General features: G+C 40.2%; 1 protein-coding gene across 1 annotated transcript; it reads left to right on the forward strand.

Annotated features, from left to right (window-relative positions):
- The first annotated feature begins 2,031 nt into the window (after positions 1–2,031).
- On the forward strand, positions 2,032–27,874 carry WDFY1 (WD repeat and FYVE domain containing 1). Its single transcript, XM_034064145.1, has 12 exons — positions 2,032–2,270; positions 9,343–9,410; positions 11,117–11,190; positions 12,408–12,462; positions 13,814–13,964; positions 16,861–16,973; positions 19,537–19,663; positions 21,265–21,370; positions 23,454–23,555; positions 24,328–24,458; positions 25,391–25,499; positions 26,190–27,874. The coding sequence occupies exons 1-12, from the start codon at positions 2,134–2,136 to the stop codon at positions 26,247–26,249; spliced, it is 1,233 nt and encodes a 410-aa protein (XP_033920036.1). The 5' UTR covers positions 2,032–2,133; the 3' UTR covers positions 26,250–27,874.
- The last annotated feature ends 69 nt before the right edge of the window (positions 27,875–27,943 follow it).

A 27,943-nucleotide genomic window follows, 5' to 3' on the forward strand; every position in this document is an offset into this window, starting at 1 on the left:
TACTGGACCAATTTGTTGGACCAGACCTGGAGTAATAGTCATGTCCCTGATGACTGAGTCTGACTGACTGCCACACAGCAAGTTCCCCCTCTGCCGGCAGGGTTCAGGCCAGATTCTCACTGCGTTGTAGACTAACCCGTTACCTAATAAACTGTTAGGCTTACCCGTGGAGCTTCTAGTGAAGGTGGTACGAGGAACTGGTAAATGTTTTGCAGGCGTTCCTGATGCTCGTGTGCAGGCAGCATCCCCGGGTGCAGCGGGCTGAACGAGCAGCTCTGCGGTCTGCTGGACCTCAGCCCTGGAGCAGGTAGAGCAGTAAAGCACTGAGAGAGACCTTAAAGCTCCCTCTAGCGGGCAGCAAGTGTAAGGGCTGTAGACCTGCAGACGGGAGCCTCGAAGAGAGACTGATGTTTAACCCCGCTAGATTCAAAGGGTGTCCAGTTACCTGCATCCCTCTGAAGCTCGGGGCTGGGCTCTGCGGGTAGCTCTGCGTAAAGATACTGGTTTTGGGAAGAGCTGTTTCCTCCACGCCTCCTCATCTGGCTTTTCCCTCTGAAACCCTTGGTGAATGCTTGGACAATCCTGGAAGAAATGAATGTAGTCCCTTGTTACAGGGACTGTTATCTTGCCACTTCATCTTATAGCTGCACCCCTTCAGAACCATGGGAGATGTGAGGTAGTACAGGGCTGGATGGACTTGCTGCTTGGTTTGGTCGTGGTGGTGGTGCAAACAGGGTGATGGGGAAAAAATAGGTTGAGGAAGGAAAAGAAATATAGAGAAAAAGCAGGTTATAAATTTAGGAACTGGATTAAAAGAGCAACCACCAGAGAAAGAAAAGCACTATGACACTGACATGAGGAAAGATTGGGAAAAAGGGAAAAGCTGAAAGCAAAGTGAATTTAACCACAAGTATTTTAAAAATGTCAAGCTGGACCCGTTTGTCCTGGGTCCGTTTCATTTGGTGTCTAGGAAGAAGCTGGGAAACCCAGTAAGATAGGTAAAATTCCTCATTTTGGGCTGGTAAGGGGGAGATAATTGCTGTCTGCTGCTCACATCTGGAAGTCTGGAGAAGCATTATTCAACCTTCATTGCTGCAGGCATATGGCATGGTCTGCAATGGCTCATCAGATGATAGGATCCCCACCACTGTGTCAGGGAGGTTTGTCCTCACCTCTTCTTGTACCTCATCTCTTTGGATACAGTCCTGTCTGGGATGCTCTGAGCATAAATAGCTTTGGATTTTCACATAAGCTCATGTGTGTTGGTTATATCTAGACAAACCACTGTTCAAATATTTATGTATTTGCTAGACCTGGGATCAAAACCTACATCCCTGCTCCCAGAGGTGGGCCCTGACCAATTGGAGTATCCTTTCCACCAGCCCCAGGCCTGTCCTGACAAGCAGGAGCTTTGGATCAGGGCTAGACTTGAAGGTATGAGCACCACCACTGCCGTTGTCACAGCGTTAGCACTGGGGAGGGATTTTGCTGTTGATTAACCAACCATGTGGACGATATTCACATGTACTGGACACTAAGACAACAGCCAGCAGCCTAACAACTTAAAGGGTGAAGGCTTGCAGCATCTTCTAGTTTAAAAGACATAAAGAAACTAGCTAATATACTTCCTGTGACTACACATCCTTCCTCGGTCCATATCCCTCTGTTAATTACTCTAGGGGGAATACCCTTTTCTTTGTGGCCTTATTGAGACCCCAGGCCAGGCTGGGCAGTGAGGTGGCTCCTTGGACTCTAGAGTGGTGGCAATAACTGTATTTAATAGCAGTGTGGTTTGTGTACGGGACAGCACAGCCAGCCCCATGGATCAAGCCGTAGGAGCAGTGTTAGAGCCCACGGCCACCTTCTCCTGCTTAGGAAGTCACAGCCCCACGGAGATCCCTGTTTCCCGCTCTTCTGTGACATACGGCTCCGTGGCTCTTCTATTACAGATAATACGGCTGCCGCCGGCCTGCCCCGCCCCGCGCCGGAGATGGCGTCAGCGCGACGCCGTGCTGCGCCGCTACACGGGGCATCTCGGCACGGCGGGCGGCGCCGCTACACGCAACGTTACGGCGGCCGGCGGGCTTTCCCTGCGCCGTCAGCTGATGGGCGCCGGGTCGGGCCGGCGGCAACATGGCGGCGGAGATCCATTCGAGGCCTCAGAGCAGCCGGCCTGTTCTCCTCAGTAAGGTCGAGGGGCATCAGGACGTGGTGAGCGCCGCGCTCCTCATCCCCAAGGAGGACGGGGTTATCACGGCTAGCGAGGACAGGTGAGTGGGGGCCGCGGTCCGGCCCGCCGGGGCGCCTCACGGGGCGGTGACGGCCCTAACCCCCGCGGGGGTCTGAGGGAGCTAGGCCGGGGCGCTGGTGGCGGGCCGGGCCGGCAGGGCGGGTGCGGCCCCTCCGCGGAGGGTCGGGTCCCGTCCGGTCCTCTTCTCTCACTCGGCGGTACCCACTTCGTGCGGGGCTGGGACCCAGATCCCGCAGCTCCGGAGCCGGGGCTCAGCGGCGGAGCGGTCTCAGCGGGAGGTGGCAGCCGACGGGAGCCGGCTGAGCTAGGAAAACGCAGCATTGGGTATGGGGTGAAATTCACTTTGTAGGCTCTAACTTTGCCAGGAGGCATGCAGCCATGACTCTGCCTGGAGCTGTAAGGAAATGACTGAGGCGGCAGTTCGAGGGAGGAAAATATCTTCACCCGGCTGGGAGCGTTCCCCTGCGGATGGGAAAAAGCTGTTGTACTTCTCTTCCAACCCTGCGAAGTAGATGTAAAAGTGCAACTCGGTTTGTGTGTGTGAAAAGGGTCTGCAGTGGTAATGAGTAGAACCAAAAGTGTGGGGGTATGTTTTTCTCTGCCTTCAGCTGTGTTGGCTCAATCACTTGCAGGCGGGTTTGGAGCTCCCCAAGTTGCTTCAAAACAAGCCCATTCTGGTGGCTCAGCCTGAAGGTCTCAAGCCTGGCTGAAGACGTTGAGAGTGAGTTGGCAGATCTGAGGGGAGAGGTAGTGATGAGCTTCTGAGGACAGTGGTTTCTAGAAAGGAAAGGAAAAGATGTTCAGGTTGTAATCCCCATCTTTGATACTGGCTCATACGGTATGTGAAACATCTGTCACGAAAGCTGGTAATGTCATTAAGTAGTTATTCAGATGAAATAGAAATGGAAATGAGGACGCTTGTAGCACAAGATTGTTGGCTAGGAGAGAGATGAGAGGTCTGCAGTGTAGTGGTGAGAGCTGGAATTTCCGCCATGCTATGTGGAAAGTGACTTTTTAAATATGAAGAGGGGTAGGAAATTCTTCTTTAGAGCTCCTCGCCTGTAACTGTGGCAGGGTTTGAAAGGAGTATGCAGTGACTGGTGCTGATTATCAAGACTTTTGATAAATCAGAATGCTCTAGTCTAGCCTCGCTTTCTGTGGAGAGGTAGTAAGAATGTGCTTTTCACTAGCATGCTAAGAATTGTTTTCAGGTGCCAGCTGAGCTTTTTTAGGAAGCAGGCAGTAAAAGTGGTTGAATTTGGAAGAGGAAGACTTAATAATTAGTTCTTTAAAGTGGCTAACTGGATCCCACTCCCTTTTTTTATTTCCCATGAAGATTAGCACACTTAATGCTTAGATGAGCTATTGGTTATCAGGACGGGAGTAAAAGCGCATTACTAAAAGTCTGAAATACAAATGCTGTAAGTTTGGAGTAGCTGAAGGCAAAGATTTCCTTCTGTTTAAAAGTTATTTGAAAATATTTTTCTGAGGCACTTGGAGTCAGGTGCCTATTCCTAAAAAATACTTTTTTTCAGCTATCACATTGGGTGCTTATCTTAATAGGCTGTTAAAGAAGTGCTCCTAAGTGTGTTTAGTGTTATGGTTGTATCATCAAATTCTAGCATGTGACAGATATCATGGTCTTCTTTCCCAGGCTTCCAGAATGATGGAGCTCTGGGTTCTGGAAGCATTCAGCATCTTGACCCTTTGAGCAGTAATACATACTGCTCCTTGTTGAACCATGACAGTAATTGTACCTTGCTTACAGCAAGCATTTATGCTTGGATGTGTTAGCTGTGTTTTCTGGCTTTGACTGAAGAGTCTTGGGTTAGTCTCTTCCCTTCCTGTGGAAATGACTTTCTGTAGTACATGTTAGATAGCAGGTTTTGGATGGGACTGAGCAACTTCCTTTTCATTCTGCTCTTGCATGAGATTATTCTGGTATCTTAGTCATGTGCAGGATGAAGTTGGCCTTTTGGGTGCAACTGTGGGTTGAATCTTAACCTTGTTTTGATGTGCTTCCTGTTGGGGAGAAGAGTAATTAGCAATTTTTAGGAGTGGGTATCTGAGTTAAGCAGAATTTCATGGTGCAGGTTTGCAGAGGCTTGCCTGTAGCAGACAATGTCAGCCTTCAGACTTAAAGGTCTAATGCTGAAGGTTAGCTGATGCTTAGACTGTGTTGATAAGAGCCAGGGATGCAGCTGCATCATTATCTGGGCAAGTCAGATACAGACTTGTGCAAGGAGAGCTGAGGCTGTTACCCATGTTTCATGTGTATAAATTTCTAAGAGAAGATTTGGACTCGGGGTTAAATTCATGTAGGCTGCCTTACTATGGGAGTTTACTTAGATCTTTAAGCTTTCAGAAACCATTGTACTGTAGTACCTCTAATATGGGATACCTCTAATATGGGATGCCTCCTACAGTACATCAAAGCTTACTCACATGTACTTCACCTACAGTTTAGCATGTTATCAAACTTACTGCTCTTCTGTTTGTTTACTATAAACAGTGTAGGTGTTAATACTGCGTAAGTGATGATGCTGCTAGCAGCAAGCATAGTACAGAGTTGAAGATGTGAAAGTACTGCTGTGTATGCTGAGAGAGTAGTGCAAAAGCATGTTTGATTAAATCTTAATACAGCTAAGGCTGTCAAGTATTTCATAATAGCCAGTCAGAGGAATGTGTTTACAAGTTAAGTAGTGAGGAAAATACTGGTGCACAAACACTTCCCAGCAGTGTTATAGATTATCCTCTCATTATAGGAGTTGTAGTTCTTTCTAGTTTAAATTGTATTTTCTAGAATGAGAAGTAACATTTTTTTTTTGGTGGTGGTGGTGGTTTTGCTTGTTTGTTTTCTGTTTGGTTGGTTGGGGTTTTTTTGAGGGTACAAAAGATGCCATTGTACATTTGCGAATACAAGTAAAAACCTAGCTCTTCTTCTTAAAGTTTTGAAGCTGGAAATGGTAGCAAGAATATAGCTGCAGAAGTTAAATCACTAGTTTTCCAAATCTGATTTTAGGCAGAATACTTGCCATCAGTGAAGTTTTCTCACAATTTACCCAGAAAGGGTAATTCACTCTGTGTCCCTCTGAGTATCTTGTCTGACCCTGGCTCCCAGACAATGTTTGGAATTGTTGCAGTGTGTATCTCAGCCTGGGCAGAGGCTCAGGTACCAGCTGTGAGTTGGATCAGTCTGCTCAAAGCTGGCTTGTGTTTTCTCAGAGCTGATACAAGCCAGTATGGGCTGCACAGATCTGTAATACTGCCAAATCTCTAGACTTGACCTTATCATCCGTGTTCTCAGCAAACAAATACCTAAGGCAAGATTGGTGTTTCCCAGCTGTAGCTGGGGATACTGAGGGATTATAAACTAGTGTATAAGACCCTAAATGCAAGGTGAAGGTATTGTACATGCTGCAGGTTAGTGGGATCTCTAGAATCACTAGTACATCTGCATGCTGGTGTTTTGCTGCTAATACAGCAGCTATTGCATTGGAAGTACTGCTTAAGTTGTGATATTAAGTTTGGTTGTGGTTTTTTTTTCTGTTATGGAACTTAAATATTGGTCAAAACTAATGTTTTTATGAGCAGAAATTAAATAAAACCATCAACTGTGAGTCCTTGAGATTGCATTGCATTGTGATTAAACCAGATTCCTAGTGCTGTTTTGAGAACATGGTCAGTAGCAATGTAAATACTTCTGTTTTATTTTGACTACCAGAAAAATGCAGTCTTCTGTTTTCTTGCTAGGAAAACAATTGTGATTGCTTTCAGGTAGGAAAGCAATGGTTAGTGAAGGTGTTGGGAAGATGCAGTTCTTGGATCAGGGCTAGTGTATCTGTGTAGTACTTGGAACAGTGCTGGATTGTAACAAGTCTGGATTTGCCTGCTAACCTTTCATCGCTTCTTTCTCCCGGGCATACATGCATTTGGATTTTAGAGGGCAGCCTGTGTGGCACAGGCACAAATACTGTTAGAACACTAGAGGGTTTTCTCAGTTTTCAAACATGAAATTTTATCACCAGCACTGTTGGGTGCTTCCTCTGTACAAGAAACAGCTATTGAGGACAATGGAAATCTTTAGGAATTGCTAAGGCCACACTTATTATTGCTTAAAGATGTCTTTTTGTGCCTTTCTTTATATTACTGAAAAAAAAAACCAAACAACTAAAAAAACCCCTTTGAATTACTCTTTTATAAACACATATGCTTTCCAGCTGTTTCAATACTCAGATGCTAGGGAAATTTGTTTTTTTTTTTTTTAAATCTTGTTTTACTTCCTCCTGCCACTCTCCGATATCTGAGCCTGCTGTAATTTTAAAAGTATGTATCTATCTGTCTCTGGGTGCTCCTTAAGGAGTTTCAGCATTTTCACATCCTTACTGAGACTGCTGTCAAACCAACCTGTTTTTCCAGGCCCTTAATAGGGAAAGCTTAAGGAAAAGTAAGTGTGGTAGCCAGCTCTTCTCAGGTACTGAGCGCAAGCCTCTTTGTTAAATACAGATAAAGTTTTGAGAGGAGTGCTGGAGTTTCTAGGATTGATTTATTAGTTCTCATAATTAAAAACAAAACAAAACAAACAAAAAACCAAACCAAACAAACAAAAAAAAAAAAACCCAAAAATAATGGTAGAAGGAGACTGTGGAAGCAGTATTACTGGAGGACTTTTCTAGTCGTTGGACCTAGAACTGGTACAAATTAATTTGTCCTAACAAAAGGAGATGCATCACAACTGGTGTCTGGGAGAGAATTGAGAAGTGGTATTTAGGCACAGGTTATTTGCTGACTACTGTAGAAACGATCTCTTGCAATTTTGCTCAGCCAGAGCTTTGTATAATTATATATAAAGCTGTCTTGACAGCTTATATTTGCAAACATGAGGCTAGTGAAGTCTAAATGTTGCTTAAATCAAAATAAGAAGCTTTCCGAAGTCAATTTTGCTAACTCTTGCAGCTATTTGCTTAGCTCTCAACTTCAGTGAGGGGCTGTGCTACTGATGATCAATGCACAAATTATACTCCCAGGAAATAATTTGCTTAGGAAAACCAAATCCTTCCTTCCTTTATGTTAATTCCTAGTTTAGTATAATCGATCAGAATGCTGAGGGGAGACAAAGTCTACCTCATGAAAGTCAGCAATGCATGGTCTCAATCACTATAACACCTAGTCTTTTTATATAAAAAATAATTGCATGATTTTAGCTAGAAGTGAAAGAGTTGAGTTAGTAAGTTTGGAAACTACTACCTGAGATGTTCTGAAGAGTTTGAATATGATGGAGCTGATTTAAAAAGCAGATTAAAAATCCATTAAAGTGCATAGGTGCTAAACCATGTCACTGTCATTTGCATCATAAAAATGTCTTGGAAGCATTGTTTTTCCTCGTGTTCTCATGTTACCAAAATAATAGCAACTGCTCTCCTGAAGTGTTAACTTTCTTACGATGGGGCAGGGTGCAGATTGTTGTAAAAAGAAAGTGGTAGCTTTTTCTTAATGTAAAATATCTTATGAACTGGAGTGATATGTGTTTGCCACTGACCTGGTGGAACAGTGACTTGATTCAAAAGCTGAAAATCATTGTTTTGAGGCAGTTTGTACTCAGCTGGATAGATTTCAACTTTTAGAAAAGGAAAGTAGTACATTAAGGGTGGCTGTTTGCTTTATTTTTGAGTGGTGTTTTAAAGAAAAGCCATTAAATGGATTATAAAATTAGAATGCTACCTTTGTGTATTCAACCTCAAAAGTGCTAGTCCTGGTGCAGGATACCAGTTCCTTCCTGTGCTCTTTTTGTTAAACTTAGTGGCAGTCCTATATGATGTTTGGCAAATCTGTCCCCTGGTTGGGTTACTTCCTTTTTTTAGCCAAAAGTAAATAGAACAAGTAATCTCAATCAACTCTCTTGGCAGTGTTTCCAGGTACACATATTTACAGATCATTTAGGTTTCTATTTAGGAATGAGGAAGTTGGATTTAAACAGTATTAAGAAGGCAAACAATAATCTGGAGAGGAAATTTCAAGTAGACTTAAAATAACCTTAATACTGTGTACACATGAGCTCTTCTTGATGTAGATTCCCTTCAGATGTGCCTATTGTAGGAATATTTTTAATTGACAGTAACCTTCCACTTCCTTGCTGACTCTCTTATATCCCTCTTCCCAGGATTAGACAGTCATGAGAGTGGTATAATGCTGAATGTTCTCAAGGCCATTTTTCCTTTCCTTCCAAGTCTGATTCTAGAAAACTACAAACCTAAACCAATATTATAAAGAACACTGGCATGCTGTCATATCATCTTGCCAATTTATTTCAATTCTCTTGTGACAGGCTAATCAATCCTGTTCATATTTAGGCCAGAGAAGCAGTGCAGCATAACAGTGCTGCTAATGTTGCTTGTCCTTTGCATTCGTACATGAGAGAGTAGAGGCATGGCTAAGAGGAAATAACACTGAACTAGATATGGTGTCTCCTGTGGATCCATAAGTCAATATTTGGGGCTGGAGATGTCAGTAATGTGCTTGTTTGGAGGATGAGGAGCTTCTCTAATAATAGTCAGTGTCTGGCTTGCTGAAGGATGAGTTGCCCAGAGAAGCTGTAAAAATTTGAAAGTTCAGACTTCCATAATAGAATTATTTCCCCCTTTTTTTTTTTTAATGTAAACATACCAAACACTTCATCTGCTTTAAAACAAGTTGTGGTTTGTTCTGCCAAAGCTGAAAAGTTCCTTCAACTTGAATGTGACTTAAGTCAGCCAGAGCCAAGGAGAAGGAATTAACGGGATACAATACGTAGCAGTTTCTGTAGTGAGATGAAATAGTATTTCCATTCCATACTTACTAAAAGTCCATATATAAATAGTTTTGGAGAAGACTCTTCAGAATCCAAAAGTGGCTATTCTTAGTACTATTATTCTTATGTTAAAGTACTATTGGAGTACTGTTATTCTGTTATCTTTTTCCTCCAACTATTATGTTTGAGTTGCACAAAAGCTGGGAGGATTTGAACTGATATTTAAGTAAACTGGTTAACTGTTTCAGATGCAAGGGATGATGCACTTAGTTAAAACTGTCTTTTCACTGCTCTTTCCCAACAGAACAATACGAGTATGGCTGAAGAGAGACAGTGGACAATACTGGCCCAGTATCTATCACACCATGTCATGTAAGTACAATGCTGGAGATGGTAAGTGGTGACTAAGCATGGCATAGGTTTTGTACCTGTGCTGTATGTGGGAATACCTCCTTCCCATTTCTCCAAGTGTTGGATTTGCTTAATGATCTTGAAATTGGGAACTTTGCAGCAATTCTGGCTCAGACTTTAGTTTGAAACTAGCTGCATAGTGGGTGAGAGCTAAAGCAGCATTCTGTCAGAACCAGATCCTTTACCACATTAATCACTGTGTGGATCTCCAGCTGTAGATGTCTCAAATGATGGCAAATAATTCTTCTGCTGAATGAGTGACCTTTTCAAATGACTAGCTTTAAAGTTCAGGCATAAGAATATTCTGTTCTTTCCAAGGTTGAAAGAACTAATCTTCTTTCTTTGCCCCCCTCTCCCCCTCAACATTTAGATTATTAGGAAAACAATACTGAGCAGCAGCTTCAGTGTTGAGTAAATCTTGAATGTCAGTGTGTTTTTTCGGGTTTGGAACATCAGTCAGCCTGGGTGCTTTGCTGTAACTTCTTTAATGTCTAGTTGCTACCTGGACACATACCACATATGAAAAGAAGGAATACAATGGCAAAACAAAATATCCTAACACAAAAGATAGTCTTTGGAATGACAATTCCTGGAGTAATTTCCATACAAATGTTCAATGAAAACCTAAGAATTGGACTTCATGGTGTTCTATGCTGCCTTAGCTGCAGGCTTAGTAGCCTACCATCTAAGTTAAAAATATGGAGTGTAATCTTTCCTTTTTTTTTTTTTTTCCTAATAGTTGATCTCAATTATAGCAGTTCCTCCATTTATTAGTTTTCTAAAACTATTCAGATTGTATATGTAAACCTACAAAGCTTTATGCAAAACAGTGTGTGCCTGTAGGTAGTTCCAAGGGATGGGCTTGTCCTTATGCAGTATGACCACGGTAATATTCCAGACTGTGCTGTCTTTAGAATTCTACAAACACCTTCAGAGCCTCATTTTCTGAGGGTCGGGGGGGAAGAAAGTATAGGATTAGAACACTGTATCTTTCTAATCCTTGTAATTTGCAAGTTAAATGAAGACATTCTTCAGTGAAATTTTTGTGCAAAATTTCATTAGGAGCCTTTGTTGTCATTACTTTTCACATCTATTTTAGCTCTTAATTTCAAAAAGAGAAGTAGGTCTTTAGAGGCTTTCTGCTAAAAAAGATTGTGTGTAATCTCAAAAACATAAGTCTCCTTGAAGTTGCAGATGTTGAGACATGATTCCATATGAAGTCGACATGCAATTACCTATTTGTTCCTAGCACTTTATCTCTCTCTAGTGATACAGTCCTCAAATGTAAAGAACAGATTATTGTTGTATACAACTTAGGGATCCTCTTGAGATAATTTTAGTGAGCTCAAGTTCTTAAGTGTAACCAGCTGCACATACTGTGGTTGCTAACTGAGCTTTCAAACTGTGCAAAATTTCTCTTGCTCGGTTGCATCCCAGGTCAGGAAATCATGTTTGCATATGCTTCCTAGTGATATATCTGAGCTACTGTAATAGTGTTCCTTCCCTCAGCTTCACTATCTTACCAAGGGACACTATCTATGTAGACTAATTTCCATCATGCTACTTAATTTTAATCAGCTTTTGTCTTGAGTGAAAAAAAAGTCATAAGTCATCTGTATCCTAACACGTCTGTTTCAGTAACTGTTATGTCTTTACTTTTTTGACAGCACCATGTTCAGCCATGACTTACCATCATGACAGCAGAAGAATATTTGTAGGCCAGGATAATGGAGCTATCATGGTAAGTTGCTGTGACTTTTGTTTAGTATGTAGATTAGAATTGCTTAGATTGTGAGCACCAAGTGTTGCTGGCAGCTGATAGTTCATTTCCTTTTCTTTGTTTTTGGAATGTAACTACTACTAAATGGCGGAACTTCTCTACAGTTCACCTGAGATGTACATGGGAGGACTACAGATTAGCAGGGTTCTTCTGGCTAGATATGAGCCAGCTACCCTCAGGAAGTCATTGGACCATATAGTGTAGCAGTGGGCCCAAACAGTTGTACTTCGTCGAGGAATTATTTTGAGGGGTACATTAAGCTGGGCAGAGTGCCATGGTGGTGAACTGGCAGTAGTTGTGAACTGTAGCTACCTTGCATCTGGCCAGAAGTATGGATCTGCTTGTACCTTGCCATGCACATTTCTCTGGATTCTCTTGCTGCAGATCTTTTCTTGATATGGAAATTTCAACACTACCTCTAAAATGACAAGAGGCAGGGCTGGTTTCTTTCTGGGAATTCTTCTGCTTTTTTTATACCATCATTATAATTGCTTTCACTCTCCTGGAGAGCAGATACATATGGCAGAATAGAATGTGGGTCTGTATTCGCCTCTTTCCTTGGCAAAGGAGAGGGATCTTGTGACTCTCAGATGCTTTAATGGTGAAAATAAGATCAAAATCATAATTGTCTTATAAGGAAGTACTCAGGGTACTGCATGAGTGTCATAAATAGTGATTCTGCTGATAAGTAGGTGTGAATTGCCTACACAGAACTACAGAGAATAGCGATTCTAGTGACAACTACTTGAAATTGTAAGCTGAGACTTGTAAAATTTCAGTAATGGATCAAATAAAAAATACTCTCACTTAAGTCTGTCCATTATGAAGTCTCAGATACTTAAATCAGAAATACTACTATGTACAGTTTTGTTTTTTCCTGCTGGGGCCAAATGAGATCTTATGTATTCCTGTATTCTTCCTTCAGCAAACTTGATATTGAAATATGCTTGATGCTGAAAGGATGCTCCCTATTGAAAATCAAGTTCACTAATTACTTCAATTTACAGTTGGTGTGTCAGTGTGCTATGCTTCAGTCTCAGAAACTGCTAGTTTTTACTGAGATATGTATGATATTTGCTATGCAAATTCTGGCCTTTGAGGTTACTGTTCTTTTTTGGGGTATCAGTATTGCTTATGTTACTATGGTATCTTTTCTAATGGTTCCACTTTGCTTTTAGGAATTTCATATTTCAGAAGACTTTAATAAGATGAACTTTGTGAAGACTTATCCAGGTAAACTCTTAACCACTGTTTACACTCAGATTTGCATGAAGAGAAGTAATCTAAAATGCTTTGGAAATAGGACACCATCACAGATTAATCAAGTCCAAATATGCTTTAAGTCTGACTGACCTTCTAGATGTCACTTAGTTGGGATAACTGTCATAAGAAAAATGTTGTGTTATTGAGTAATCCTCTGTCAGGTGAGTCTGAGTTGCAGTCAGTAAGTTCAGTACATCATTAGTCTGTGAGTGTAATGAGCCAGAACCTAGTGAGTTCATCTTTGGCTCTTCAACTGTAGCTCTGTTGCATGAATGTTAGGGTAAGAGCTTTCTAAAGGTGCATATTGGTATTTTCAATTTTCATCCTCACTTTTCATATTCACTGAGCGTCGTTGCTTGCAGGTGAAGAGTCCTTGCCTTCTCTGTCATTTTAGGAGAGCAATAGGGATAAAAAACTAATTTTTCCGGTACATGGGGAATAGGGATTGTTCTTCTAGTATTTATGGAGATGCCAATTTCAGCATTTGTCTGCACATCATTTAAAGAAATACAAAACTCAGTTGCTGGTTAAAATTGGGATATTTATGTGAAAGGCTTGATGGAGACTCTTAAAGACTGCAGATTATGTAACAAAACAAAGCACAGTTTGTGTTATGACTCCCTGACACTGATAGAAGCAATGTCCTTGGTTAGGAGAAAAAGACCTTGTTCTTAAAGCAACAAACCCCCCCCTTTATCCTAAGCAAGATGACTTGACAGCTCAGTCAAGGAAACTGCTTGCATCTTGGGGGCTGGGGGGCTTCTTTTTAATGCTTATAGCTTCTTGCTTAGTGGCAGCTTTCTAAACAGAGTTGGGTGGTATTTGCTTGCTATCACAAGTAGCAGTTTGAATGACATGGACTAGATACACTTTCAGGTGCTTCAAAGCATGAATCTGAGCATAGCTCCCCTGGGGTCAGGAGAAAGAGGCACTTAAAAAAGCAATTAAGGTTTTTAGGTGTGTTACATTACTCCCCAGAAGTCCTGGCCTAACTAGAGGAAGCTGAAGATTTGCCTGCTCCTTAACCAGAGCATCTTGGGTATCTGGGCTGAACTCAGTTTCTGTCTTTGTGGGAGAAAGACTTAAATTAGCTGACTGACATGTTTGGTTCACTTAAGCTATTCAGAAGGCATCTACCAAACAGAACAATGCTAACCTTTTAATCTGGCTTTGAAGCAAGTATAACATAACTGTAAAAGCATCTCCCTGGGGCATTGCTTAGATATCATCTTCAACCTATGTCTCTCTGAATTAGAACATAAGAACACATCACTTTGAGTTTTAGGAAAAATTACCCAGAATCCTTTTTTTTTTCCCACAGCTCATCAGAATCGAGTGTCTGCTATTACTTTTTGCTTGGCATCAGAGTGGGTTATCAGCACCGGTCATGACAAGTGTATCAGCTGGATGTGTACCAGGAGTGGGAGTATGTTGGGAAGGCATTATTTCACCTCTTGGGCTTCATGTCTACAATATCCTTTGAAAAATTATTGTGACCCTGAAACTAGAGAATATTTTGTTCCTTTAGCTCAATTTGTTCCCTCCTTTTCATATAAAAAGCTAGAGTGATGTATCTTACATGTCTGCAAACCTGATCAGATGTTTAATACCTTTATTTCTGTTAGCTGTTGTTAGTTAATAGGAAGGGAATGTTGTAACCTTGAGTTACAGAAATGACAGTATGTACTAGTTCCTAATTTTGAAATGTTTGTCTGTAGCATCTTGTGACAGTGACTTTTAACTATCTGTAGTCTGGCCTGTATACTTCCTAGGCAAGTCGCTTTGCTAGTTTGCATTTGAGTCATTCAAGAGCATAAAATGTCATGAAAATCCTTTGCCTTATTTTTTTGTGTGTTTGCTCATATTAATCTTTTCCATCTTTAAGCTACGGGGTACTTTGAAACTTTATTCATTACTAGTAGCAATTTGTCTGTATGCAGTTTCCTTTCCTGCAGATTGCTTTTAACTGCAACATTTGTAGTTTAAGAACTCCAGTTGTCTATTCAGTTGCAAGTACTTCAAGCCATTCTTTATCCTGCATGAAAGACTTAGAACCCAAGTAGCTTAAAATATAGTTTATATGTCATGAGCATGAGTTTAAAACTCATAAGCAAAACCCATAAGCATGAGTTAAATAAATTCTAAAACTATTTTTAGCATTTGTTAATGGTGGCAGTTTAGATGTGGCTGGGTAGTAACTGGAGGGACTGGTTGGTATATGTAGATTAATGGCAGCAGTGCAGAAGTGGTACGATTCAAAAGCTGAACTACGTCTCTTGAAAAAATAAAGACCTCTCTAGAATTGTTATATACCTGTGTAGTGTGCAGAAACGTAAAGGAAAACTAACTGCTTGGTTGCCAGCAGCAGGTCTAGCCTTTTGAGGTTTCACATCTGTGCAGACCCTGCCATACTGACTGAAGAGCTGACTGACGGGTTTGTGTTGTTGCATTGTTCCTCTTTTTTGCTATCCTTAGAGGTTGTGTCCCACATATTTCATGTACACCTCACCTCAACTGCATGTGGCACAGAGCGGCGTTAATATTGGTGTGTGTGTGTGTGTGTCTGTGTGTGTGTGAAGAGAATAGCTCACAGAACAGTCTGGTGCCTCTGAGTCTCACTATTTAAATTCAGTGGGTTCTGTAGCTAATACTATTGCAAATAATGGAACAGTGTATTATGAAAATGGAGGAAAGAATATGACCTTTTCTATTAAGATAAAAATAAATTTCCACTGAAGACTGTGACATTTGAAAATGCAGTGTAATTTATCCTGCCTTTGGACTTATGTTTGAAGGAACTAGGTTTCTGGTGTGTGTACTAGCTGTTGGCCTCCCTATTAGGGGTTTCCTTAGGAGTTATTAATAATCCTATGTGTAAACTTCTGAAAACCGCAGCAGAGTGCTTATTCTTTACTGGATTAGTGGGGATAATGCTTGCCTGAACTTCCAAGATGAAGAAAGGATCACATGGTCACAGACTTAGTGGATTTGTTGAAAGTGAATTGTTATCTCAAGATTCTGAAGGCTTAAGAGATTTCAGAATCTCATCAGATGGCAAAACTTCTGTTTTTTCACTTATGGTGATGGGCTTTTTTTGGTACATTGACTTTTTAAAGTTTAGTCTTTTCTGTTGTGTAGAGTAGGTTACTTTGCTAGCTGCTGCTTTTGTTTTTGTATGGCTCCAGAAGGACAGGTGAGATTATACACAACTCTTGGGTTATGTGGTATCAGGTGTTTGGGTTTTTCATAGCTCCTGCATATATCCTGAATACCAAAAGTCTTACAAAGATGGCAAATTATCTAGTTCCATATAGCTTGCTGTGCTTTAGTTTCTGGAGACAGTAGTTATATAGTTGCAAAACCTGAATATCAGAAAACTGTTATGATGTATAAGGTAGCCCAGTATGCCACCTTTCTAATAGATCACATGTTAGGGTGTGGTGTTGCTTTTATGTCACTGTTAAGTAACAGAACTCTTTCTGAAATTCATTTCAGTCTTTGATACTGTGCTCAAGGACCTGCATTAGTAAACTTGGAAATGCAGAAAACAGAACAAGAAATTAAATTACATGATCTTACCTTCTCAGTAGCTAGAATATTTGAAGTATACTTCTACTGTAAGGTAAACTAGCTGTAGAGGGTCAATGTCATTGTAACTTGGTTTTCTTATCCTGAGGGCATCAACTAGTATAATGTGCCAGAAAACTTAAGAGTCTATAGGAGCAGATAGTAGCATTGGGTAAGACTGAATGCTACACAGTGTCCAGTGAGGTGCTCAGTGAGTAGCTCTGCACTACAAGAAGTAGCCTGGGGAATTCTGGCATTGCTCGTAGACCATGAGTGCGTTCTGTAAATAGCTCCTAGAAGCGGTCTAAATCTTCTTGTCCTGCCTTAAACAAGGGGATTAATTACGTCACAGCTCTCCAGTGGCTTTCTAAAACTTTTATTCACTTATTTTCCATGCTGTTTTACTTGCACATGTAGGGAAGTATGAGAAGAGAGGAATGAAAAAGTTTTAACTATTATGGTCTCTGTCCTGTTTAGAAGTAGTGTCCCTCCTCACTGGCAGACCATGAGACTGAAAAGTCCTTGATCAGGGTAAGCATTACTTAGCAACAATTAAAACATTGGTGTGTTCTCAGACTGAAGTTGAAAACACAGCACTGCACCAGCTACTAAGAAGAAGAAAAATAACTGTTATAGCTGAACCCAGGACAGGTAGGTATGTAAATATTTATGTGGCACGTTAAAATGTTTGGGTTTTTTTCCAGTTTGTTTAAACTCTGTAGCAGACAACTGTGCTATTTGTTTCAGTTCTGTAAAAATACTCATAAGCTCAAATGTGGCTTCTCCTTGACTGGTGTTCAGATATGATCATGAAACTCGACATGCATTCGTTGGTGATTATTCTGGACAGATCACTCTCCTGAAGCTTGAGCAGAATACATGCTCAGTTATCACAACACTCAAAGGACATGAAGGTAGAGTAACTCTTCCACTTAATTCCACTTGACCCAGATTATAGTACCCCTTTGTAAATTGGGATTATGAAGTTTGATGTCTGCCTTGTAAGGATAAACATTGGGTAAACAAGTAGTGCAGGGTAGTAGTTATCAGAAGCTGTTTAGAGCTGTACATATGACTTTAAGAACAGACACGTTCTTGTGAGGGGAAATCTTAGCCTTGTAAATAATGTAAATACTGATGTATTTACATATTTGCAAGTATGTAAATAGTGATTGGTATTTTTATTATAGATGAAAAATAAACATGCATTCAATTAAACACAACTTATCCACTAGATGGCCACCTTTAAAAACTTTAGTCTCCCTACGATTGAAAAGAAAGGATAAGAATGTAGGGTTTTCTTGGTTGTTTTTTTTTTCCTGGAGACCTTCTAGTACTATAATAATACCTAGCAACTCCCAGTCCATCTTCTAAAAAGCCACTTAATTCTGCTCAATACAGACTTTGCTGTTCTGAACACTCTTTATGAGGCTCTAGTTTAGTTTCCTATGTTTAGCTGGAACTAAGCTATATGCAAGAAATCTAGAGAGCCTTTTACAATCAGAACTGTCTAGTGAAAGGCAGATATCTCATCCCATGTAGCATAGCTAAAGTCCTTATATCAGATGAAGAGCTAAATGGTCTGTAACATGATATGGAGCCACTGTCTGATGCAAATCACAGACAAATGTGCAATTTAATACTATACCGAGAGAAATAAACAAGACTTAATGCCTCTTCCCATGTGGTACTGGCAACTTTCAAATCAGCTGACTAGTTTGCATTTGGGTAGGGGTGAATTATTCAGAATCATGAGTCTGATCCACTGGAAAAGGCTGCTTTGTTTAATAACTCTTAAGTATAGAGTAGACTTTGTTAAAGCCGAGTAGGCTCCTGACTTACAGATGACTGTAAAATTATCATGCTGGGTTTTAATGCAGGAGACAAGTCAAGATTTTCAAATGATAAATACATCTTCTGCTTTCAGACAGAATTTCAGATTACTTCAGTTAAGACCAAAATTTTCTTGATCCTTTACCTCTGTATGCTTTTGCACTAGTCTGTTCAGGTGCAACTCCTCAAGTCTGAAAGCAGTATGTCTTGACATGGCACTGTGTATAGTGTGTATTCTGTCTACTGCTTCCAAGCACCAGCTCCAGCAGTGCTGTCCATGTAGCAAACAACTTTGGCTTATATGTAAGTTTCTAGCTGTATGGAGATCGTGATCCTCAAACCACGAATTGATTTAGTATAAAAGATGATTAAATCTGAGGGGCAGAAACAGGTTTTTCTTTAATAGAAGTAGGTTTAAGAGTAGCTACTTTTTTTCCTCCACAGTATTTGGGTAATACTCCCAAGGCCTGGTAACTCTAAACTTAAATGGCATCTATTTCTTCTTTGCATGCAGCTTCATTTGCCAGACCTCAAGTCTGACTTCATTTTATTTCCTTTCTAGCTCTTGCCTTACTGTGATTTCATAATCAAGCAGTGTCTGCTTTGCAGTTTAAATGTTTTTCGAGCTTGTCCTTCAGTGGGCAGCTACCTTCTATGCTGCAGATGCCCACTGTGCTCTAATACAGCTATTCCAAGATGGATCACTCTGAAAAAGTCTAGTCCTAAAGGGGGCAAGAATAATCTTTTGCTCCAGAGACCTGGAAGGGACTGGTTTGGCCTGTAAACTACCATTCATCATGCTTTCAGACTAACAAGGGTTTTTTTATGGAAAAACAAACAAACAAGCAAAAAACCCAACCAAAAAAACCCCCCACCAACCAAACCAAAAAAACAAACCTGAGCAATGGAAGGATGCTTTAAAAGGAAGGATGTCTGGAAGGGAATAACATGTTCTTGCAACTTCAAAACTATAAGTGGCATGAGTAACAAAATTACTTCTTTAGTCTCCTGCCTACATTACAATATCCATGGGTTTAGTATAAGACTGCTACTGTAAGATGACTGTCTGAATAATGAGCTGCACAGCCAGGTTGGGCCTTCTGAAATCTAGTTTTGTAATATAGTACGTCCTGGCCAGATTTGCTAACAGCAGTGAAACTGTCACTTAGTTTCTTATTCCAACTATTACAACTTTTAAGGTTGTAAATAGTTATGTAATGGAGTTGGTTTAGCTGTGAACACTGCACGCTGTTGCAAAACTGCTGACCAAGCACCTTATTGTGTAGTAGATACTAGTTTCTACTTGGGAAGTCTTAATACTCTTCACCTTCCAAAGATTACGTTAGCCTCCCATCTCTTAAAACCAACTACCTGAATACAAAGGGCAGAAAGACAGTAACTCAAACTTTCTGACTTATTATTTGAATCAAACCTTCTTAGGAATGTTTTGTTTTGTAGTTAAATGCTCTTTGTCTCTCTAGGAAGATTGTATCTTGCTGTTGCATGACATTGTTTGCCTTATGGCTTTCAATCTCTGTTGCTGTAGTAAGGGACTATTTCAGGTTTCACTTTAATGACCCAGAAGAGCATCACTGTGTTGGGGAGTGACTCCCTTAGATCTAACTGCAGAATGTTCTTTCCTAGGAAGTATTACTTCCCTGTGGTGGGATCCAGCTCAACGACTGCTCTTCTCAGGTGCCTCTGATCACAGCATTATCATGTGGGATATTGGTGGAAGGAAGGGTCGAACACTGCTGCTTCAGGGCCATCAGTATGTAATGGGGTCTTATTTTTCCTACATGTTCCATAATGAACACAGAGTCCCAGGAAGAGCAAATAGCACAGCAAAATATATGAATCTTTGTGAATAAGAGAGAAAATAACTTCTTGCAGAACTCTGAGGGGGAAGAAAGATAGTCAGTACAAGGATAGTGTTACTGATAAATCTTTATTTTTACTCATGTGAGATACTTTTAAACCATGGTTTATAAGAATGTAACATAAAAGTAGGTTATAGTAAAAAGGTGAATAAAACTCCTAAATCATCTTGTTTGGACTTTATGTAAAAGTTGCATGCTTCTGTATTGTAAATACTTCACTGAGTTGCCTGTGAAGTTGGAGCTAGAAACTATGTATATGTGTGTTGATGCACCTATGTGGAATAAACCAGTATTTTCCTGTTCCCAGTTATCTTCTCTCAGTGAGGTGATACAGTGATTGGCTAAATCATAGGGGTGGTCTCGACTTCAGAAAAGTATGTTACATCTCCACTATTCTATGGATAAAGTAGTTAGTTGTCTATTTAATCAAGTCTTTATTTTACAGAGACACAACACTAGCTGCCATTTTTTTAATCTAGGGCCTTAATTCCATCTGACTGACAGTTCACCACCGAAGATATATTTTACTTTAGAAATGCAGTGGTAGTAGAGATCTTGTTTATGTTTAAAGATGTATTTGTATAGTGCATTCTCCTCTTGTCTAATTCCATAGATGTCTCCATCCACCTTTGATCAAGACTGATAGCCTTAGCCCTAGAACTCTTGTTTAATCTTGAGGATTTAGTTTTATGGCTAAAGAACTAATTAATAGAGTACTGGTTACAAAAAAGTAACCGACGTCAGTGACTGGAGGACTTTATACTGCTGTTACTGCTGCATCATGTGTCCTGGTGAAGACTTGTAACACTGTTAGTTTCTCTTCAAACATCCCACTTAGCATCAAACTTCATACTGAATGGGAAAGTAAGTTCTTCTGAGTAGCAGAATGGCTTTTTTTAATTCAACTTGGATGTTGCAAAGCAGTCTAATACTGCTGAGATCCTTTGTTTAGCATCTTAGGTTAGACTGTTATTTTGCCATGCCTTTATTTAGGATTAAATTGTCTTATTGGTGAATGCATGCTTTGCTTTGCAGCTACAGACTTACTGTGATTTGTGAGCAAAAGTGGAAGCTCCATCTGCTTCCTAGCTGTATCTTATAACAAATATTTATTATTTTTCCAGTTGTCTCTGTTTTGATAACTGGCTTTCCTTGCCAACACAGAAGAGTATTTGCACGCATGCTCTGAGGCAGTTGACACTCAGCTCACTGTCAATGCTTACTGCCAGCAAATGTTAGTGTGGAACTGTACCTCTGGTATTCTGGTCAAGCCTGTAAAAACACAGTTTTAGGCAATGTCCTAATGCTAGGGCAATGCTCAGGTGGCAGCATCTGTTCACTCATCTTCATAGCTCTACTTAGTAGACTTACGAAAGTGTTTGAAAATAATTTTTGGCTTCCTAGGTAGCTTTAAAAGGATAAATCAGGGTTTGCTGGGAAACTAAGCTTTGTTTAAATTCCTATGGGTAAATAGCGTCTACTTTGTTTGCAGTGACAAGGTGCAGGCTATCTGTTACATACAGCTGACACGACAGCTGGTATCTTGTTCAGCTGATGGGGGAATTGCTGTTTGGAACATGGATATCAGCCGAGAAGAGGTAAGATCATAACCAAGATCAAAGATTTCTTTCTACTTTCTTTTTATTTAATTTTCTTTTTAGCCTCCCCCTCTTTTTCAGAGACTGATGTGGCTTTCCTTAGTCAGTCCTGCAGGCTGGTTTTCTTACATTACCTGAAACTTTAAGGCTGAATCATATCACTAAAAACTTCTGTTCTAGTGTCTGTCTGTGCACTTCAGAATGTAGATATTCAGTCTCCACACAGCATTTTTTTAAAGACCTTAGTACACAGCAACTGAGCCTGGCATGCAGATTCTTTTTGCATCAGTTCATATGCATCATAGAAGCTGAAAATATATATATTACTACTATTTTTGGTTAAACTGTAATTATAGGAGTTAGTTTTGGTTGCTCCCATAAAGCTGTATTTAAGGCTCAGCTCTATTGCTATTCCTTAAATGCAAGTGTCATGGTTAAGAACTATTTTCTTCTTCACCTGAAACACACTGGATGCTGCATGTGAAGCTCCTAACATTTTCAGCATGATCTCTCTTCAAAGCTTCTGTCATACTATGAAACTTTGTAATGGTAAAGAATTGACTTACAATACAACTGGGAAAACAAGATGTGCCTATGTCTCTGCACACAATAATTAAGGGATCTTGTAAATAATAGACAGTTTTAATACAAGTAAAATAATACAGTTAGCTTAAAATAGCCATGATATCTCAGAACTCATTGGAAAAACATAATCAAGCCCAATCCAAAAGCAAAGAAACTAAATGTTTGAAGAATGGTGAACATACTTCCTCTGAAGCACTAACTAGTGAGGACATCTTCAAATATGCGCATGAGACTGGAAGACAGACTTGTTTTTATTAGAAGGAATGATAACTCTGCTGAGTGTTACTATGATTTCAGTCAGTTCCAACTGTATGTGGGTAATAATGTTGGCAGGTTTTTACCTCCTATTTTATGCTGAAATTAAGATGAAAAGATCAAGAAGATATCCTGTTTTTCTGTTAGAGGGAGCCAGAAAGCGTGTTGCCTTCTCAGAAATGCTATTAAGTAAAAACTCCTATTGTAAGTAACTGAAAGAAGCAATATGGAACATCTCACTTGGGGGAAAGGTGACTCATTTCCTCTACTCTGCTCCCCACCCCCCATGCTAGACTTGTTACTACCCCTTACAGTATTTTCCACTAGTGTGGAGGAAGGAAGGGGATGCAATCAAGGTTGAAGATGTAGGAAATGGACATCTGGTATTAATAAATATTCATGGTGAAATGGTGGTGAGTCTGACAATACAATTGTTTTATTACTATCAACAGTGGATTTAAGTGAATTCAGGAGAAAAGCTTTGTTGTTCCAGCTTTCCCCCTGTCGGGGAGTCTCCCTGTAACCCATCAGATGTATAAAGGTGTGTAGAATATACATGTTCTAATTCAAGTCTGTGTACTAAAAGTCTTGTGCCTCTCTTCCTATTCCTTACAAGGGTGCTCAGTTAAAGTATCTGAGTGTTAAAATGCGTGAAAGCCCTTATGGATTTTTATTTGGCCTAGTCCGTTTATGGCAGGAATAATATGTTGGTTGGAGAAGGGATGCTTAATGAAGGTGTGAGCAGGATGGAAAATGCATACGAGTTCTTAATTATTTCAAACTGCCATCCTAGGAAAACAAAATATGTTTACTTCCAGAATTTACTTCTGGACCCTGCCTCTTCGAGAGGATGACTGCATCATATCTTCTACAGTTTGTATTACACTAGCCTTTAAAGATCATCTAGTCAACCAAAGCAGCAGTCTTTGAATGCCTGCAGCAAATTTAGTAACTTAGATGTTTAAATTAGGTTTCTTATTAAGGCACTAACATAACACACTGCTGTAGGCTTAAAAAGTGTGGGAGGTATGTAGGTAACAAATAACTGTAGTCTTGGATTTGAAGTCTTGGCTTTTGTACTAAGCTGCCTATGTACTATACTTTAGGCAATCTGTTGTTGTAATGTCCAGAGCTGAGACAGGGCATCTTTCCAAATAAAACTTTGTGTTCTTAAAACAGACTTCTTTGGCTGTTGTATGAGGAAAAATAATTCTGATTCCTTTTACCTCTTGCTCTTTTGTAGGCTCCTCAATGGCTAGAAAGTGATTCCTGCCAGAAATGTGAACAACCTTTCTTCTGGAATATAAAGCAAATGTGGGACACAAAGACATTAGGGTTGAGACAGGTGAGATTGCTGTTTTGAGTGCTCAGCTGTATTTCAGCACTTAAGCAAAATGCAAACAGAAAACTACTAAAGCTGTTAGATCTTTTAAACTATTGGTATTTTTTGCTGCTTTGAAGTGGGGGTTTATTGAGAGGTCACAGCTTATAGGCAGTGCTAAGAAATTTCCAGATTCTGTGGACAGTATTACATCAAACTTCCATCATGGAGCAAAGCAGGCTGTGTTGACAGCACTTTGTTGGATTTCTGTGAATATCTGTATGCACTGGAACTGTGGACAGCTAATCCTCAAGTGTTGTGTAAAGCAGTGCACAATGCCCCATAACTGAGCAAATTGCATCCTAACATTGTAAGGTACTAAGTTCAGTGAAGCAGTAATGGCCCTGTTCTTACAGTCTAGAACTATAGTCTTACAGTCTATGTAAAAGTTTTGCAGATAGCTTTCTTTTTGGAAGTACTGGACAGGCACCAAGGGACTTACCTGTTTCACACTTCCTTAGACTATTATTTTCTTGATTGCTTGTTCAACCCTTTTGTTTTTCCACTGCTCCAAGAAGGAGCTTGCAAAAAGAGGAGAGGATGGTCAGGGACAGTATGGAGGTAAACCCATTAGTGGCCAAGAAGATTGTACAGAACTCCAGAGTCCTTGGTCTTTGACCTAATAGGAGACTTCCAAACAGGTTGTAAACCAGAAGCTGTGTTGGTTTTGTTCAGTGAGTGCTTGGTAAGCGACACAATAATAGTGATTTGTTTGTTTTCTTCTTCCTCCATGAAGCATCATTGCAGAAAATGTGGGCAAGCAGTGTGTGGGAAGTGCAGTAGCAAACGATCAAGTTACCCAATCATGGGATTTGAGTTCCAGGTCCGTGTCTGTGATTCCTGTTTTGAGTCAATCAAGGATGAAGAGTGAGTATTAAAGAATAATAAACTAAAGTAATACTGCTGAGGTATAGAAATGCTTGTGCTTGCTCCCTATCCACACACAATGCTACACTGTGTGACTGTTGACTCTCTGCTGCTAGGCCACCTTTTTCTTGGGCACTCAAAGCACTACAATAGCCGAGATCCCTCAGCTGGCACTGCAGACTAATTTGGATTAAATGTGGTATTACAACTTTCCTATCTACTCTATTTCTTATTTTCCATGAGCCCAGATCTAGAGCTGAAACATTTGTCTCAAGATTTGTTTAGCTAAACGCTATTGATGGCACATGGATTAGTTCATGTATACTTACTGAAAACTGCTTCTATGGGGATATTCTTCACAGCCCAACATTATTTTTCCCATGCAAGCAAATTCAGTTAAACATTGTTTGCTGTCTCATGAAATCGTTTTTAGTGATGGAGAAACCCTGTTTTTATCTTGATAAGAACAGCACTTCACTGTCTTGTCTCCTTGAACACATGGTGTGCTAAAGGACCAACATAACCAGATGCCAATTTTGGGGGTGTTTGACTTTTTTTGTTATGGTGGTGGTTGTTGGGCTGGGAGCTGGTTTTGTGGTTGACTTACTATAGCCAGAGGAAAAATGTAGCTGAGCTTGACTTAATAACCAAGAGTAGAATTATTTACTAATGTGTAGTACCACTCCTGCCCTGGTATTGTTAAGAGGTTGCAGAAGACTAGGAAATGTCACACCTGTGTAACTACACGAGCAATGCCATAGCATGACTTACTAATTTAATTCTGTCCCTTTTAACATGGCACTGCAGTTCTCAGGACTGATTTGTTAGTCCTTGAGCAACTTTATTTTCTTCTAAGTTTATTTTGCACTGCTATAACAATGCCATCAAGCTTCATCTGACAGCTTGCTTTCATTTGAATTGTTCTCATGCAGCCGTACTTCCTTGGCAACCTTTCATGAAGGAAAACACAACATTTCACACATGTCTATGGACATCTCCAGAGGGCTAATGGTGACTTGTGGAAGTGACCGGATTGTGAAGGTATTTGTGTACCTCTTTCTTGCATTTATTAGAGATACTTAATAGAGGGCTAATGTTTGTATATGCTTTTTTCTTTCTGACAACTGTTGCTACATAGTTAAAACAAGAGCAGCAAGAATCCTATTTGTTGCAGGCTGTTCTTCCTGCAGCTGAGTGACAAAGTCACCTAAAGTGACTCCACTTCAGGGAGTTTAGCTGTCAGAGCTGAAGTGTCCTCTGCACAAACAAAGCAGCAGGAGAATGGGCCAGCAGCCTTAAAGGCACAGATGGGATGAAGCAGGCTTCCTTAACTGAGCTCCCTGGCTTCTTGGACCATTGCAACTAAAAGCCCTGGTTATGAGACAAGGACATGGAAATCAGGCTGAATGTAGAATCTTGATGTGCTTCAGGTATACATCCACCATGCATGTCAGAACTGAGACTGTTCTAGTCTACGCTGGTTTTGTGTAAGCCTGTTTGTAACAAGCTGCATAGCACTTTTTAAAACACACCTACAGAGAACTGCTGCAAAGCTCTCTGGAGCCCAAAGTTTGACTTTAGGTTTGTAAGGCTGGTGTAACTCTGGCATTTTTCTCAAGTGTTTGTTACTTTGTCTCCAGGGAGGTATCTGTTTGCTTTTGTGCCTCTTACAGAAGTACCTCTTGGGTCTTACAATAATGCTATGTAATTCTCTACAATATTTTCTTCCAGATCTGGGACATGACGCCAGTAGTTGGTTGCAGCCTTGCAACTGGCTTCTCTTCACGCTGATCTCATACATGACAGGTTTATGCACCTTATATACAGCAATATGCACCGAACGGATGGAATTCTTCTTACAATTATTACCGCAAACACTGGCCGCTTGATTCTTCTCCTGCTGCTGTTCCAGGATGGACAGTGACCTTTGTAGAGCACAGCTTTTCTGTTGGGCTCACCAGGAATCTCCTTGGTGCGGAAGTGCAGTTTTGCAACCTCTTGGACTAACTTAAAATGGCTACTGGCAATATGACCCCTTGATGAAAGGACCTGTTGTTTCTCAGTTTACATATATAATGTTAACAGTGTGCTATCTCTGCTGATAAATCTTGTACAGATACCTTATAGCTAAACCATTATCTGAGTAAAACCAGTGTAGTAAATGCAATTTGTGCAAATAGTAAAATAACTTATTCTCTCTTCCAAAAAGTAGCTCTGTAGAAATACGTTTGAGCAGTCACTGTCCAAACTGCCTCAAAAAGGTATGATGGTTATTCCTATGGAAGGAGAAAAAACTTCAAAGTGGCACATAACTTCTTTCAGATGAGATAGTTGGAGAACCTTTGATCACACAAGATTTCCTTTATTGGCTTTCTTGTAGTGTTTGTCTTCAAGTTCATTTACTAGTGAAATCACTTTTGTGGGTCAGCTGTTTTATTTAGGTAGCTGGTGAGGCTTTGAACAATTCTAGGCTCTTTAGGTAGTGTTTTAGCATAGCTAATAAACTTCTCTCATTCTTATGAAAACATGCAGCCCAGCTACTCTACTCTAAAGACAGGCTGTAGCTATGAGCCATATAATTTGACAACTCTATAATGGTGTTAGAATGGGAAGTCAAGCAAATCTGCCTTGTCAGATACAGTGGCTAAGAAAATATGGCCAGCTAAATTTAGAGACTTTTTTCCCATGGAAAGGCTGATGTTTCTTTAATGGTAGGGAACCTGTCTCTGCTGAAGTGTGGCATAAATTCAGATGCTACCTTGATGTTGCTCAAAATGGATAAATACAGAGCAATAATTACTGAGGTACAGAACAACTGTTTTTTTTCCCCTGCACTTAAGTGTGTTGATCCCAAAATACTGTTGAGTGTTTCCTGTTTGAAAGCAGAGAAGTATAAAGAAGAACTGGGAGGGTTTTGTGACTGCAGTTGGCACATACAGGAAATAAGTATTGAGATATTGTCAATAAATTGATGTGTCAGCCATGTGAATTTCCTACATTTGAACACTGCAAGAATTTACTTTGAAGCTTCTGAAACTGAGTCACAGTGTTAAGCTTGGAGCTGTTTAGATTTCTCTGAAGACAGAAGCATATGTGTGAGGACAAAAATTGTGGGTAGGTCAGCTGGCCTGGAATATGTGGTGTTGCACAGCTGTCAAAGGTAATAGGCTCTTTCTGGCAGAGGGCTTAAAGGTTAGATTGTCGTTATTTACAGTAACAATCAAGTGGTGCTATGAGTGTTGGTGAATTCAAGTCCTAGGTGTGTAACTTGACACTAATAACCTGCACCGGACCATGCTGTAGGCTGAAATTGATGAAGATCATGGTATTGTTAATATGTCATGATTCACTTACATTTTAAGCCAAAAAGCTGATAGTCTTCAAAGGGCATTAAAATCTAGAATGTGTTACCATTATTTTGAATCTGGCTTTGTCTGCTTTTCGATGGGCCTTCACTGGAAGTTTGGCAAAGAGTCTTTTTAATT

The sequence above is a fragment of the Melopsittacus undulatus genome, chromosome 6 (genome assembly GCF_012275295.1).
Source record: "Melopsittacus undulatus isolate bMelUnd1 chromosome 6, bMelUnd1.mat.Z, whole genome shotgun sequence".
Lineage (NCBI taxonomy): Eukaryota > Metazoa > Chordata > Aves > Psittaciformes > Psittaculidae > Melopsittacus > Melopsittacus undulatus.

Coding starts and splice junctions, on each gene's coding strand:
- WDFY1 (XM_034064145.1), top strand. CDS start 2,134: ATGGCGGCGGAGATCCATTCGAGGCCTCAGAGCAGCCGGCCTGTTCTC. Junction 12,463..13,813: donor CTTTGTGAAGACTTATCCAG/GTAAACTCTTAA, acceptor TTTTTCCCACAG/CTCATCAGAATCGAGTGTCT. Junction 25,500..26,189: donor GAAGTGACCGGATTGTGAAG/GTATTTGTGTAC, acceptor ATTTTCTTCCAG/ATCTGGGACATGACGCCAGT.